Source organism: Meleagris gallopavo, chromosome 5 (genome assembly GCF_905368555.1).
Source record: "Meleagris gallopavo chromosome 5, MGAL_WU_HG_1.1, whole genome shotgun sequence".
Taxonomy (NCBI): domain Eukaryota; kingdom Metazoa; phylum Chordata; class Aves; order Galliformes; family Phasianidae; genus Meleagris; species Meleagris gallopavo.
The window spans coordinates 17244768-17259075 of NC_139408.1; the positions used below are offsets into that span (position 1 = coordinate 17244768).

The 14308-nt window shown below is 45.6% G+C and overlaps 1 protein-coding gene and 1 long non-coding RNA gene across 6 annotated transcripts in view; one reads left to right on the forward strand and one right to left on the reverse strand.

The window, feature by feature from the left end:
• Positions 1 to 2142: 2142 nt before the first annotated feature.
• Positions 2143 to 14308, forward strand: part of ANO1 (anoctamin 1) — a 72854-nt gene continuing 60688 nt past the window's right edge. For 3 of the 5 annotated variants that reach the window (XM_085224507.1, XM_019615483.3, XM_085224509.1), the window contains exon 1: positions 2475 to 2861. In XM_085224507.1, coding sequence (XP_085080633.1) covers positions 2804 to 2861 — 58 coding nt within the window. In that variant the 5' untranslated portion in view covers positions 2475 to 2803. Of the gene's footprint in view, positions 2430 to 2474; positions 2862 to 14308 lie in introns of those variants that run through there. The other 2 variants (XM_085224510.1, XM_085224508.1) reach the window with 2 other exon arrangements.
• LOC146544266 (uncharacterized) lies at positions 2641 to 3354 on the reverse strand. The gene is made up of 2 exons (XR_014883469.1): positions 3144 to 3354; positions 2641 to 2973 (listed from the first exon to the last, which is right to left on the reverse strand). It is a non-coding gene; the product is annotated as an uncharacterized LOC146544266 (long non-coding RNA).

Consider the following 14308-nt stretch of genomic DNA (forward strand, 5'->3'; position numbering starts at 1 on the left):
GCTATGGCCAGGTCTCGTCCTTCCCCATGTGACTGTGCTGGCATGGCCCCGCATGGCTGCCAGGGCTGTAGTCCTTATCTGAGTGCCTCTGCTGCAGGGACTGCCTCACTGTGTGCCTCCAAAGTGAAACAGCCAGGAAAATAAGTCTGAAGGCGACTGTGAGAGGCTGCAGGGCTGCCCCTGGGGCCAATGGAGCTGTGTCACGAGCGAGCGTTCCTCCAGCATGAGTGCCCAGAGCCTGTGCTTGTCTTCAGATGACAAGAGGTGAGAGCTGTGTTCTGTGTACCTTTGTAACAACAAGTACATTCTGCAGGAGCAAACTATAAATATTTTCAGCAAATGCACTTACTATAGTGTGTGGGTGCCAAGTAGCACTGTCTCCTTCCTAATTGTTAGGGAAGCATTTTTGTTTTATTGCACAGACAAGTAGATTCCCTGTCCCTTTGCTGTTCTTCTTGCAAGTATGTGTTGAGATGGCACAGTGGGTTTATCACACGCCAAGGAAGAAAACTGCAGCAGAGCCGCTGTCTCCTATCAGCCCTGCAGCCTATTTTAGCTCGGCGGCTCTTGTAATGACAAATCACGTTTCCTCTGCTCTTGTGCGTGGCCTGAGTGTCCCCACAGCTCAGTTGCCATCCTGGGCACAGCAGCACCCTGGCTGATGCCAGCCCAGCTCTGTGCCTGCCCACAGGGTGTAGGTACATCCCAGCGGATGGCAGCCGTGCAGCCTTTGTGTGATTTTTTTCCATTCTCCTGTAGCTGTGTCCAGCTGTGGGCTTCTCTGAAGCAGCTGTGAGGGATCTGCTCAGGCTCCTGCATGAAGCAGGGAGAAGTGCCCAGCCTCCTGGTGCTGTGGGGGCAGTGCTTGGAGGTTTCCATTGCTATGAAAATTGGGCCAGGCCAGGGACTTCTGAAATAACTGCATACAATTGCTACAGTTTGATCTTTTTTTTTTTTTAGGTCACTTTTTTTTTTTAAATGATTGTTCTTTAACACTTATGCTCTAGCATTGTTCAGGTGCTTAATGTCTACTGCTTAATTTTTATTTCATGTGTTTAGCTGGAGTACAACTTTAATTTTTGACATGCTGCCTGTCAGACTAAAATTCCCTAAGCCTCATTATGAAATGATGTTTTGGCTCAGCTGGCCTTTGGTGGGGCTTTCAATAGGATGATGGAGAAGAGGATGCTCAGGAGAGGCTGTATTTCTCTCTAAAATGACCTGAAAGGAGGTTGTAGCAAAGTGGGGGCTGGCCTCTTATTGTGCACTGGCACAGGCTGCCTATGGAGGTGATGGAGTCACAGTCCCTGGAGGTGTTCAAGGAAAGGGCACGTGTGGCAGTGAGTGATGTGATTTAGTGGGCATGAGTGATGGGTTGATGGTTGGACTAAATGATCTTAGAGGTCTTTCTGATCTTAGTGTTTCTATGATGGGCAGCAAGGGCACATCTTGGTGACCACCCAGCTCTGTGCCAGCTGTGCAGTCCATGTGCCCACCCATGTGCCCTCCCCAGCCATGGGCAGCAGAGGAGCCTGTAGTCACAGTGAAGTAGGGTGCTGGAATCCAGCATTGTTTCCAAATTTCTTTGTATTTTACATTCATGAGACAAATATATATGTTGGGCTTCTGCCCACATTTGGTTCTGCTGCAAAACTCAGTCCAGAACAAATTAGTTGTAAGTAGAGGAAGGAGATCTTGCTTTCAAGTGCCTTTGATCTCTGGCAAAGTAAGCTGGTACATAGAGCTTTGTACAGCACCACCTACTCATCTGCTCTTCTGCTAATAATAAACTAATAAATAGTAAACTAAAATGTACATTTTAAAAAATTAAATCCAAGCTTTCTCAAAACAAACAAAAAAAAAAACAACCAAAAACAACAACAACAAAAAAAACAACAACAAACCAACACTAAAACTATGAAGAAGTAAAAAGATACAAAACCTAGCCTTAAAGCATCCTGGTTTGGTTTTGAAGCCTTTAGGGACTGTAGTGCATGAAGAAGCCCGTGTGAATAAATTCCTGTGTTTATTTGATTTTTAACTGATGTGTTCCCTACCCACCGCATCAAATCTCAGAGCTTCCCAGGAAAGTTTGAAGTTTTGAGAACTTTTAAAACCTAGCGGCTCCCGGAGCCACAGCGCAGTACGCTTCGGGTAACACAGGAAAGCCGAGAGTGGGACCGGAGAGAACAGGGGCCGGCAGGTTGCAGCTCAGCGCGTCCGAGCATCCCTCGCCGGCTGCGCGCAGTGAAAGCCGGCACACGCGGGGCTGGGCGAGGGTTGCCCTCGGGCGAACCCCCACGGCCCCGCTCCGCTCTCGCCGGGCACCGCGGGCGCGCTGACCTTTGTCGGCCGCGCTGCCCCCGCCCGGCCGCAGCTGCCGCCGTCCCTCCGGCGCCCAAGGTCAGGGCAGCGCCGTCGCCGCGCAGGTAGGCGCGGAGCTCCGCGCGGGGCGGGGGGCGCGGGCGGGGAGGGAGGAAGGGAGGGGAGAAAGGAGGGAGGGAGCGCGGCGGCGTGACGCGGAGGGCCGACTCCCCGCGGAGGGCCGCGCTCCCGGCGGGCCGGCGCCCGGCGCCCTTATTTAAAGTCGACCGGGGGGCGGCGGGGCGCTGCGCGGTGCCGCTCGGCGGGTGAGCGAGCCCTCCCCGTGTACCGAGCGGGGGGAGGAAGAGGAAAAGGATAAAAGGGACGAAAGAGAAGAAGGGGGGGAGGAAGAAAAAAAAAAAAAAAAAGAGGGGTAGGGAGGAGGGACCCTGGCAAGTTGAGTTTGGTACCGCAGCTGGGCTGTGGGGATCGACGGGCGATGGATAAGGATGAGATCCACCTGCGCAGGCTGCCTGCCGCCGCGCCCTGGGGACCACGTAAGTGTGCGGCGGGGAGAGGAGAGCGGGGCGCGCCGCGCTGCGGGAGCGGTGTTACGGGTGGTGTTGCCCTGCGGGGTGCCGAGCGGTGTTACGGATCCCGGAGTAATCTCTGCAAAGTAGTAGGGAAATAAAACGGTGTTCTTACCCCACCCCCCAGAAGTGTAGAGCGGCATAGAGTCTTCTTTATCTACGTTAATGTAGTAATTAAAAGCTCATCTAGCCTCAGGAAGCCAGGCTAATTATGAAAAATTGCTGGAGTACGAAGTAGATGAGACAAACCCTTGATTCGGTGGCTGCTGTCAGTTCACGCTGTGCCGCGGCAGGCTAGCAAAAAAGGTCTCCCAAAATGAAATGGGTCTGCTCAGCCAGTCAGTAGTGTCCTCACAGCACTGGCTTAATCGTGTGTCTCTGAATCATTAACTAATGTGTGCAGCAAAATAAATTATATATATTGGAAAGGGAAAATACATTCCTTGGCTGAGAAGTCGCAGAATGTTTTGAGCCAAAGAGCCAAGCGCTTAAATGGTAGGGGGTGGGAATTTCCTTGGCTTCGCTCTGGAAATAAATCCCAGCTTGGAGGCTGCGGGTGCACACATGCACTGACACACACATCTTTGTAGAAGATATCATGCATGCACATATTCTGCACCACGTGCAGAAAATCCTCATGTGCATGCACTGGGGCACAAATTTCAGAAGCATTATTTACTGAACGCATTTTTCTCCTGGTGTAGAGGCTATAATGCTAAGGCTGAGATGCTAACCAGGAATGCGCTGTAACCTCCTTGGTTATCCAGCAGAATTGTATACAAATGGAGTAAATTTAGTGTGGCACCATTTATGAATTCCATACTTTACAATCAAAATTCCAAATCTTCTGTTTGCGGCTAAAAATAGCGCGGGGAGTCCTTTTCTTTACTCTTTCTTTTTGGATTCCCATGAAAACCGTTATCCTGGAGTCTCCTCGTTACATGGCCAAACATTCATCTGGAGCTCAGCCCAGTTCTGAAATGCTCTGTAAGCCATGGGCTGGTGGAGCAACCAGGAGGACAAGGGAACTGGTTCTGAGTCTGTGACACGGCGCAGCCGGGCTGTGCAGATCAGCACTGGGGAACAGGGTTGCTGAATTTTGCTTGCCCTGTGTTCTGAGTTGAGTGGAGGAGGTGGAAGTCCTCCGTGCTGGTTATGGAATGGAGGCTGAGGTGTTATAAGGGATGGCTGTAGGAGGGCTAAGGGACAAAACTGGCACTGCAAAACTCTGGCTTTGTGCAAGTGGCCATTTATCCCGAGGAAATGGCAGCAGTAGGGCGAGTCCTGGGAAGTTCAAGTGGCACTTTATCTGTGAGGAACTCAGCATAATGCTTTGCGGTGGCATTCTCTGTTTAATTTCTGAATCACCCATCAGCAGCACAAACACCGTGCACCAGCTTTGTTAGTGAGTTCAAGGAGCAGCTTTGCTCCTGGAAGCACATGTATATTCCTGTTGGTATCCTATCCCAAAGAGTGTGTTTGTGAAGCTGTTTATGGGATGAAGCTCCTGTCAAGTCACATGATGGATCCATGCGCTGCAGTGCAATGTTAGCCCTGGTCAGTCCTCAGTCATGTTCTGCACTTGTTGCTGGAGGAGGGTCAGGTGGAGATTCGTACTTGCACCAGGTCTTTATCCTTAGAAAGCCTTGCTGCAGGCAGCTGGGGTGGGACAGAGTTAGGAAAAGCTTGTATCAGAGGGAGGGTGGCAGGAGAGAAAGATGTGAAGGAGTGGTGTATTCCCATACAGCCGGAGTTACCTATGCCCAAAAGACTATTTCATGTTTCTCTAGGAATGAGCTGGCTGGTGACCTCGGTATGTTATCTTTGGTTCTGTAGGTAGCAGGAAAGGCTGGGGCTCCTCGGCCCCTACCATGCCCACAGCCCCAAGCACAGAAGGTGGTGGCTCCTGACTTGCTGCCTGCTCCTTCCTTGCACTCTGGGCAACCAGGATGTGTCAAGAAGGGGCTGGGGCAGAAATGGCTGAAAAGGCAGTGGTGTGTTGGTTGAGGAAAGACATAGAATAGATCATCTTGCCGGTGTAAGGCATGGGGGCACTGGGACAAGTGCTTGGGGTGCAGCTTGGCACAGTCGTGCCTTCACCCCCTGCATATCAACAGTTAAAAACCCTGAGAGAACAGCTGGATCCCTTTGAAAACGATGAGAGTTTTTATGTGATCAGGCTGTTGTACCAGAAGGTGAGGTGTTTCCCCCTCTTTTCTCAGGATTACTTCACTCATGCCTGAGCAGGGTCCCCCAGCACGGCTCCATCGACTCCTCTGCAGCACCCATCTCCGTGTGGTAGCACTGCAACAATTCTATTAACAGCAAAAATGATGAAGCATATTAAGCTAATAATTAATCAGCGATGACAAGGGACTAATAACCATATTGATTTAATTAGGACTTCTTTTCCAGCTCTGTAACTTGCACTCACGTACATCATTAATGTAATATTTTAATTTGTACTAATAACTTATTAATTTCTGTGGCTGGGCTATGGAGATGTAGAGGGGATGGGGAGTGAGGAGGCAGAGTGAGCAGGCAGGAGAGCAGCCCTGGGAAGGGGCAGTATTTATTGGCATCCAGAAGGCAAAAACATCCCTTTTGATTTTAATTACACCCTTTGGCTTCTGGCGATTTTGAGAAAAGGAAATGCTTGGGGACGTGCTGTGGCTGGAAAATACAGCTGGCTTTAAATTAGGATCGCTTTGCGGGCAGGGAAGAGCAGAGGGGACTGTGGCAGACAGGATAGGCTTCAGAGCATTACTGTGCAAAAGGCTGAGGAGCGCTGAGCTCGCTCATCTCCCCCTGCTTCATTCCACACAGTTGTTCAGTCACTGCATGGGTCAGCCCTCAGCTTGGTAAGTTCCACAGGCGGTTGTACCAGTGACCAGTTTTTAGGAATGCCCAGTGGGAACCTATGGCACCACCACATTCTGCGATGCTAAGCCGCCCCATGCCAGCTGCTGGGCTGTTGTCACATCACAGGGTGATGTCAGCAGCAGTTTGCAGCCTATTTCCAGCACTTTGAAGAACGAGAAGACGGCGATGCCTCAGTTATCACACAAGGTAATTTATGGCACGCGCAGGCCTTTCAGAAGCCACTGTCCCGCTCCCAGGCGCAGGAAGCAGAGCAGCCTCAGCTGCATTAGTCACAGCCTCTGCCCCAGGCCTGCCCCTGTGCACCCACAGGAAGAAGAGATGTGTTTATTTGGCTTAGCCTTCAGTTTCCTACCCTCAGCCCAATGCCTCTGAGAGTGGTGCTGCAGCCCAGCAGGGGAGGCTGGCCCATCCCCATGCTCTCTCGCCTTCTTTCAGCCACTGTCCTGGGACAGCTAGGCCATATCCCTGCTCTTCACACACTCCATGTTGCACTCTGCCATGCTGGCTTGTCCCCAGGGCTCTCAGCCTCATTGCTGCCCCACGTTCTGCTGCTTTCCCTCTTCTTCCAGTTTCCATCTCGGAGCCTTCTCTTGGCAGTCTGTGCTTCCAGCCACTATGGAAGCTATTTCTGATCTGACCTGATGGAAGGATGGAGATCCCATGTCATCTCCTTGCAGCATCTTTGCCCATTGCCTTATCTGCATACTTGATTTGTTCTTGGCAGCTCTGAGTCAGTGCGAGAGCTTGCTTGTGCATTCTTATTCCTCTGAGTAGAATATTAATAATATAAATAATCACCAAAATTGTCCTCTCTGACTGCACTCCAAAATATGCAATTTTTTTTTTTTTGTAAACTGACACGAGTCTGTGACTTTTTACGCACAACTGTAAGAGCTCTGAGGGAGTTTTAAAATCTGAAACCTGTTGTGAAAAGGTTAAGTAGTGTGCAGGTGTTAACTGTTCCTTTTATGTCTTATAAATTAGTTTTTTTTATATCCTGGCATCAATGGTTACAAGTTCTGTGCTCCTGGTCCTGATGCCTTACCTCTCCCACTGTTTGTATCCTGTGCAGAGGGAGCATACACTACAAGGAGGAAGCCCTTTGTTTTCTAAACACATTGCAAATGTGTTGCCTCATGTACTTACTTATTGATATCAGCTCATGCACCACTTGCAGAACAAACTTGGAATATGTGATATGCATCTGTGTGTGATAAGGAAGGTTCTCCAAGGAAAACTGCCCACGGAAAGAAAAACACATTTTACAGCACTCAGTAGAAAAGGGAAAAGGCTGGCAACTGAAAGTGCAGACTGAGGGTGCACTTTGAAAAAGTAAACACAGAAATCGAGCAGTTACTGACTTCAGCAATATCATGAAGGTGCAAGTAATGAATGCTGAGTCTTCTGGAGTCACCTGAAAGCTCTGTAACACGATACAGTGTCAGTCCTATAATTTTTGAGAAGAATAAGACCTCTGATGTGTAGGTTTTGGGGTGAAGCTTCTCTCTACGTGTTGGTTTTTTGCTCCTTTGGTGTAAAAAGAGTGGCAGAAGTGGATCTTGTGCCGTTATTTATGTCCGCTCACTTGTACTATAGCGCCTTGGCTGGCAATGTACTGCAGGATATGTCAATGAGTGTGCTTTGCAATTCTTCCCGGATTTTGGCAGGCATAGATTCAAAATATGGCATGACTTTATGCTTCTGGTATGATTGCCCAGAAAAAAATCTACTGCAGACTGCAAAAGATGGAAGCTTTTATGCAAATACCATTAAATTCATCACAGTGTGTTGTGGCACTATTGTCTTGAAAAGGTTTTCTACTGATGTATGCATGCTATTTTGGCAATAGGAGGGGAAGAAGGGTTGTGTGGGTGTACTGCATTTGCTGCTCAGTTTTGGGGAATTGAGCATCCAGCTCCACAATACATCATGTGTTTGGTTTTGCTTGACGTTAACGTTTGCCTGCCTCTGGAGGAGCTGACCTAGGCATCAAGGTCTTCTCCCCTGTATTTAGTTTTGGATGCTGCTAGTAGATGGCATGGGTGTAGTGGTTTGGGATGTACTGGTGGTACCATGGTGTATCCAAAAGGAGGAATTGGCTATGGTGCCACTGGAAGGATGGGAAGCCTAGGCCATGCCCACACAGCTGTAGCGTGCTGGTGGAAAGGCCGTTCCCCAGGTCTGCTGGAACTGCCCCATTATTGTCCGTGTCCTGTGCTCTTTGGCACCAGGTCCGCCTGGCCCAAAGAAGGAAAATGGCTCTGTGTGTAGTCTGAATGCTGGTATGTGGTCAGCCAACCTCAGCCAGATGCTTGTATCTTGCTGCATACTTTTGAATGTTCTTTTTTGATGAATGGCAAGAACAGGTTTCTAAAAATAAATTAATAGTTTTCCCTTTTTACTTCCTGTGACTTAATATACTTTATTTATCTATATAGCTACTAGTCATCGTCATTCTTCAGCTCACGGGAGTATAAACAGAGCTGAGCCCCAGACACTGAGAGAGGACTTGGAGCCAGGCTTTGTCCTGGTTTCCAGCTGAGTGTGGGAGCTGTGGAACAAGGATGGGGATGAGGACAGGCAGGGATGGCTCTGGGCTGTGCTGCAGAGGCCTTGTGTATGAAGAGGCAGTGAAAAAGTGATCACCTTAGTTTATCCTTAAAATGATAAAATCCAAGTGAGGTTCCAGTTAATTATTTCTCCAGCATTATCTCTACTATTGATCAAGCCGATGTCCAAAACAATGGTTGCTTTCATTTAATCAGCTCGAGCAATGTACTTTAATAAATTTAGTCTTCCAGGAGATGTATTCAATTCATCATATTGTTGATTCCATGTCCCAGACAAATCATAAACTTGAATCAAACAGATCTGAAAATAAATTAGTGTTATTGGTTTTTTTTGGGAAATGATCTTCCTTCTGTGGTGATTGATTGCCTACTAGAATTTAAGGCTGCTCTGTACCGTGGCATCATAGTGTGGTAATTTTGTTTACTTTTGAGAAATGTCTAGTATCTGATCTAAAACATGCTAAGCATCATTTCTCACCCCAGAACATAAGATTCTATGATGGCATAGCTTGGGAGTGCCTCTCTGTTGTGAAGCAAGACATCTGCACGTTTCGGGGTATAATGTATATTATAATGTAAATTAAATAGGAAAAGCACCTTATAAGGCATACTGAACAGTTTGAATCTGTGCTGTTTGAAGCTTAGTGTATCCACATATCATGGTGTGGCTAATAGGACTGGTTTGGTGTCATATGCAGGAAGTGGGCTTTCTCCCGAGCAGAGTAATGCAGGGTGAATGTCAAAATATTCCATATTTTCCCTCTTTAATCAGAATAACTGGTTGTATAGAAGACACAAGTTGAGAAACCCTTCATTTTCATTTCCAAAGATGAAATACATTCAATTCAGCTCTACTGAAAGTCTGTGCGGTCTACTTGGGGTGTAACACTTGATGTTGTATGTAGTAGGAGATGGCACTACATTCTTCATGCTCCTGTTGCTATCCCTGTATCTCTTTTGACCTTGCCAATACATATGCTTGCCTCATTTCTGTGCGCCATATCTGTATTGTTTCTTAGGGAAATTTTACTTCCTTCCCCTCTTCCTCTTTTTATTATAAACTGTACCTGTCTAGCTTCGTCCACAGCTGTCCTTGGAGCTGCTGTGAGATTGTTTGGTGAATGTGAATGCTTTTCTGGGATCTGTTCAGTTGGTTATTGCCAAAGCTTTGCATTCTTCACTCTTTACTATCTTGTTAATTTAAACGGCTCAAAGCTTCCAAAACCAACAACCTTTGATCTGGATGCATGTTTACAGTTACTTTGAGTCAAATGAAAGCCTTTCATAAGAGGCTTTGGGGAACTTGATCAAATGGAAGGGGTCCCTGTCCACTGGAGTCATAACTAGATGGTCTTTAAGATCCTGTCCAACCCAAACCATTCAGTGATTCTCTGAATATTGAGTCCAGAATATCTTGTTGCAATGTCATAGTTTTCCAGGGATGCGGGCATCAGAGTTGTCTTCGTCAGTTCCTTAAGTCTGTGTATGAACAGCTTGCTAGGGTTTAGTGTTGTCACTGTTGGGGACATAGATCTGAAGTGCTATTTTCTCTTCACAATTGCTGTCAGTAACCCCTTTGGCAGGTAGCTGAGACTGGCTGGAAAAGAAGAGAGAACATCTTTAGGTACATTAAGAGGACATACCTCATCTATCAAGGACAACTATTTCTATGCTTCAGACTGGTATTTCAAATTCAGTCACTTTGTAGAATTATTTCACCCTGTGTGCCTTGAGACACCAGAGGACGTTTGGGCTCTCATAATAGGAACAGAGCCTGTTACTGAACAATTGTACGGGAGGATGTGCAGCGTGTCCTCCTTTAGCTCACGTGGTGGGAAACCAGGCTGAGAGGCAAAGGCTGAGTGCAGACACCCTGTCCTAGCCCTTCTGTATGTGCTTTAGAAGTACAAAATATTTAGCCATTGATCTTAAAAGATTTTATAGCCTTCAGGGAGCCCCTGGGAGAGCCCACTGCCTCCTTTCTCATCATTTCCATTTGCTGCAGCAGAACTTATTTTATATACCAGGAACTACTATGTTGAATTTAGGGGTTTGGCAGGTAACAAAAGCAAGAATTGTCTTTTCAGTTCATTGATGGATTCATAATGCTTGCCCGGGGCGTAGCCACATGTATTATGTGGGTGGGAGTGGAAGAAACAGTGGTGTGGGTCTACCCCCCTCTTAAATGGGGTCAGACTGTCCAGAGTTGAGTTTTTATCAGGCCATGCTGGATCTCTTTTCTGCTTACTTTGCAGGGGACAGCTGCATGTCAGTTTAAATGAAATAATTTATATTTTAAACATGCAGTCCAGAGCTTTCCTTGAGGAATGAATGACTAAGAGTAACAACTGATCATCTACAGCAAGATAACTGTGCACATCAATACCACTCTAATAGCCTGTTTTCTGTGTGTTGCAATTGGAGTATTATCAATTAATTTGCTACATTTAAGTTCATCTGGCAAGATAACTAAGTAGTTGGATAATAATAATTAAAAAAAAAAAACCAACCCAGTACATACCAGTTATCAATGGAACAGCAGAAATAGATTTGAGTTTAGATTTTAAGCATCCTAGTATCATATCAGAGGCACAGACATCAAATCTGTCTTTTAAGGCTAATGGTTTCTAAGTGGCGGATGAATTACTTTATTTTTTAAACTTTGTCCTTGTAGCACTGTGCTAGCAAATTTCCAGTTAAAACAGCCAGACTCTTGTTTCCAAAACAACATCTTTGTTGTCTTTATAATATAAATTAATGAAAGCTTTCCCTTCTTCTCTTCAGTATATTTTCTCAGAATAGTTTATAGGGGCTGTATCCTGCAATTTGCTGTGCCCTCTGGCCCTTGTCCAGTAAAGCACTTAAGCAGGCAAATAGACCTGATTTTGGTGAAAAGTGGGCAACTGTTTGTCTTGCTAGCATCCGTGCCCCTCGGTTTTTGAGGGAAACCTATAGATGTTTGCCATTCTGTGTGAGCAGTATTTTGCCATAAAGTCCTACTCCTTTACTTAGGCATCCCTCTGAGAGCTTGGAGAATTATTTCATGGAAGAAGAATGTGGAGGATCTTCTCTGAAGATGGAAGGTGGCAATGCGCAGGGTCCCGAGCCCCATGGGTGGCTTCTGATGAGCTCTGCTCTAGGTCTCAGTGTGAGCTTTACCATCTGTCTTCATTTTGGCAAGGATGCATACATCTAGTGGTATCTGAGGAGCTCAGCATCTCGCTAGTTACAGCACTAAATCTCTCAAGTAAAATCCAGTTGAAGCAGTTCCTGGGAGCCTGCAATTGATTCCAGTCCAGCAATTACTTTGTATTGACTGGCGTGTGCATGTGGTCTGTCAGCTGCAGGAGTTTCCTACAGAGACTCACTTGCGGGAAGCTTTTATGTTTTTGCAAGTGGAAAATAAATTCAGGAACCCTAGTGAATGTATTTCAACCTCTGTGTGAACAACTAATTTTTTTTTTAATTTAATTTTATTTTTTTATTAAGACATTTAAATATCAGGCACTGCGTGAAGGGTGTATGAAGGCTGTCATTTAATCATGGAAGTAAGAAAATATTGATTTCTCATAACCAGATTATTGCAGAGCAGGGTCCTTCCTCTTGAGTTTGGTGTCGTTGTCAATATAATGGGCAGCTGACTTCAGCTTGTGCCAAGTTTGATATCATGGCTCTCTGCACCATATCTTTTTCCCAGACTCTTTCTTTCTTACTATTTTATTTTTAAGATCCCAAAAGGGGAGAAAACAGGGCATCACAGAAACAGAGACCGAACTTGGGCATGGAGGGAAAGCGTTTCAGACATCTACAGGCAGGAAATTTGAGCTCCTCTGGAACCTGAATGAGTTCTGGAGCAGTCTTGCTATTTTTATATATTTATTTCCCTGTTTGGCTATTCTGCCTGCTTTTCCCACGTTATCATCAAAGTGGCCCCAGAAGGGATAGTTGTGAAACAGAAACTATCTGTGAGTAGAGAAGCAAAAACAGAGGTTTTGTTAAGTTACCAATGTCTTGGTTTTTAGCAAAAACAAATAGCTTTAATTGCCTTAAGTATTTGCAAATGCTTTTGCTCTCTTTGGAAAGTGTTTTAAATGGGGGGAGAGGGGAAAGCAATGGGAGATTTGCAGGGACTACTCCATCTCGTTAAAACCCTGAACAATGAGCCAGTGCACCAGTGGTGGTTTCTCCTTCTTCCTAATCCCTGCCCTAGTCTGAAGCAGATAGGTCCAGAGCAGTGGAGCTAAAAGAAAAAATAGTTTCTTCCCCTGGTTCACATGAACTGCTTTGAACTGGAACAGATGTGGATGTACAGAACTATCTGCTTACTGCAACTGTTCCATTTATAACCACAGATTTTCTATTCAGGTCTCTTTATCATTTTAACTTATTTTGTGTTTCCACATCCTTTTCCACAATAAAATATTTGTAACTAAGTGGGATTTCAGCTTGCATCCAAAGCCTTTGCAAGTGCTCCTCCTTGTGTGAACTTTCAATCCCAGGGCTATTTTTCGGAGACTTTTTGCTTATTGTGATGGCTCTGGGGACCAAGTTGAGTTTGGGATGCTGTTTGTAAGATGGTGACCAGAATATTGGCTTGTTACCAAATTAGGTTAGAATTCAGAGTCTGGTGTAGTGTTGGTTTAAATCTCACAAAAGATGTTTGTAATATCTAACTTCCACATGCCATTTCCATTAGGTGTTTGCTTTATGGAGCTTTTTCCAAATTTGAAGTACAAAGTAAGTCTGTATACAACCCAAACCAAAATGGTTTAAATGAGTATAGATAAGAGACTGAAGTTCAACATCTTAAGTTCAAGCAATAGTGTTGGTTTTCTTTTGTATTTCTCCTGAGTTCCTGCTTTGAAGCAAGCCTGCTCAGTGTTTGATCTGAGCAAGTGTTCAGTATTTAATTCTCTGTATGTTCTTTTAAGTAAGGTGAGTTCCTGGAGTTCCCATTGACTGAGACCCAGGAACATGTCCTGAGGTGGAGGAAGATGGCTCATAGCCATGGATGGCATCAGCAGTAATACTTAGTTAAAGCCAGTGGTTATACCTTTCCAGTTCTGTGCTCAGCAAAGCAGACCATGTGGCCTTTATTACAAAATTAGGGATTTTTTTTTTTGAGTTACTTCAGTTTCTCTGTTCTCTAATTTTCTATAGAAACAATCCGTTGTTTGTGTACTGGAGGCTGTAGGTGTCAAGTTCTTTGTTTTTAGTTTGCCAGTTTTGGCTTTGATGCAGAACACAAAAATTTCATCGAAGTCACGGAGGCAGATAAGATTTTAATCTAAACAATATCAAAAGCTGAAATCCTCTGTGACTGTGGGGCTCCTTAGGGCTCAGCCATGAGCCATCTTCTTTCTGAATAAGACTGGCTGTGCAGCTGGATGGTGCGATATCGTAAAGAAGCATTCTACTGATATTCGGGTGCTCTGCAGAGCAGTTGAAAATGGCAGAGTGACCTGCAGGTACTTCAAGCTATGGGCTGCTCAAAGAGATGGGTAAGAAGTGTGTAGCTGTTATCTGGCAGCACAGAAGTTGCATTACATTAAACGTAAATAAAAGTGGGTGCTGCCAATATGAAGACGGCACAGTTTATGTTGTTTCCCAACAACAAATAGATGAAGAAACAAAAGAAAAAGGTTGTGTTTTGTTGTCTAAATGAAGGTTAAGGTTAAATTGATAATATCTTTCCATCAACCAGGTGGGCATTGTGGGAACTGTCTCCTGTCATTAGTGCTGTAGAATGGTGTCCTTCTGTGACCCTCCGATGCAGCACAAGGATGCAGGGTCTGGTGATGGGATGGCTTCTTGTTAAGAAATGAAGATAGGATCGTGGTGACTTTGCATGTTCCTCTTTTGTTTGCATGGATGAAAACCAGGCAGTTGGTTTGTTCCCAATCTGTCCAAGCTGCAGTTCACTTTATTAGCTTGTTTTAATTTTCATTTAAAGTTTATTTT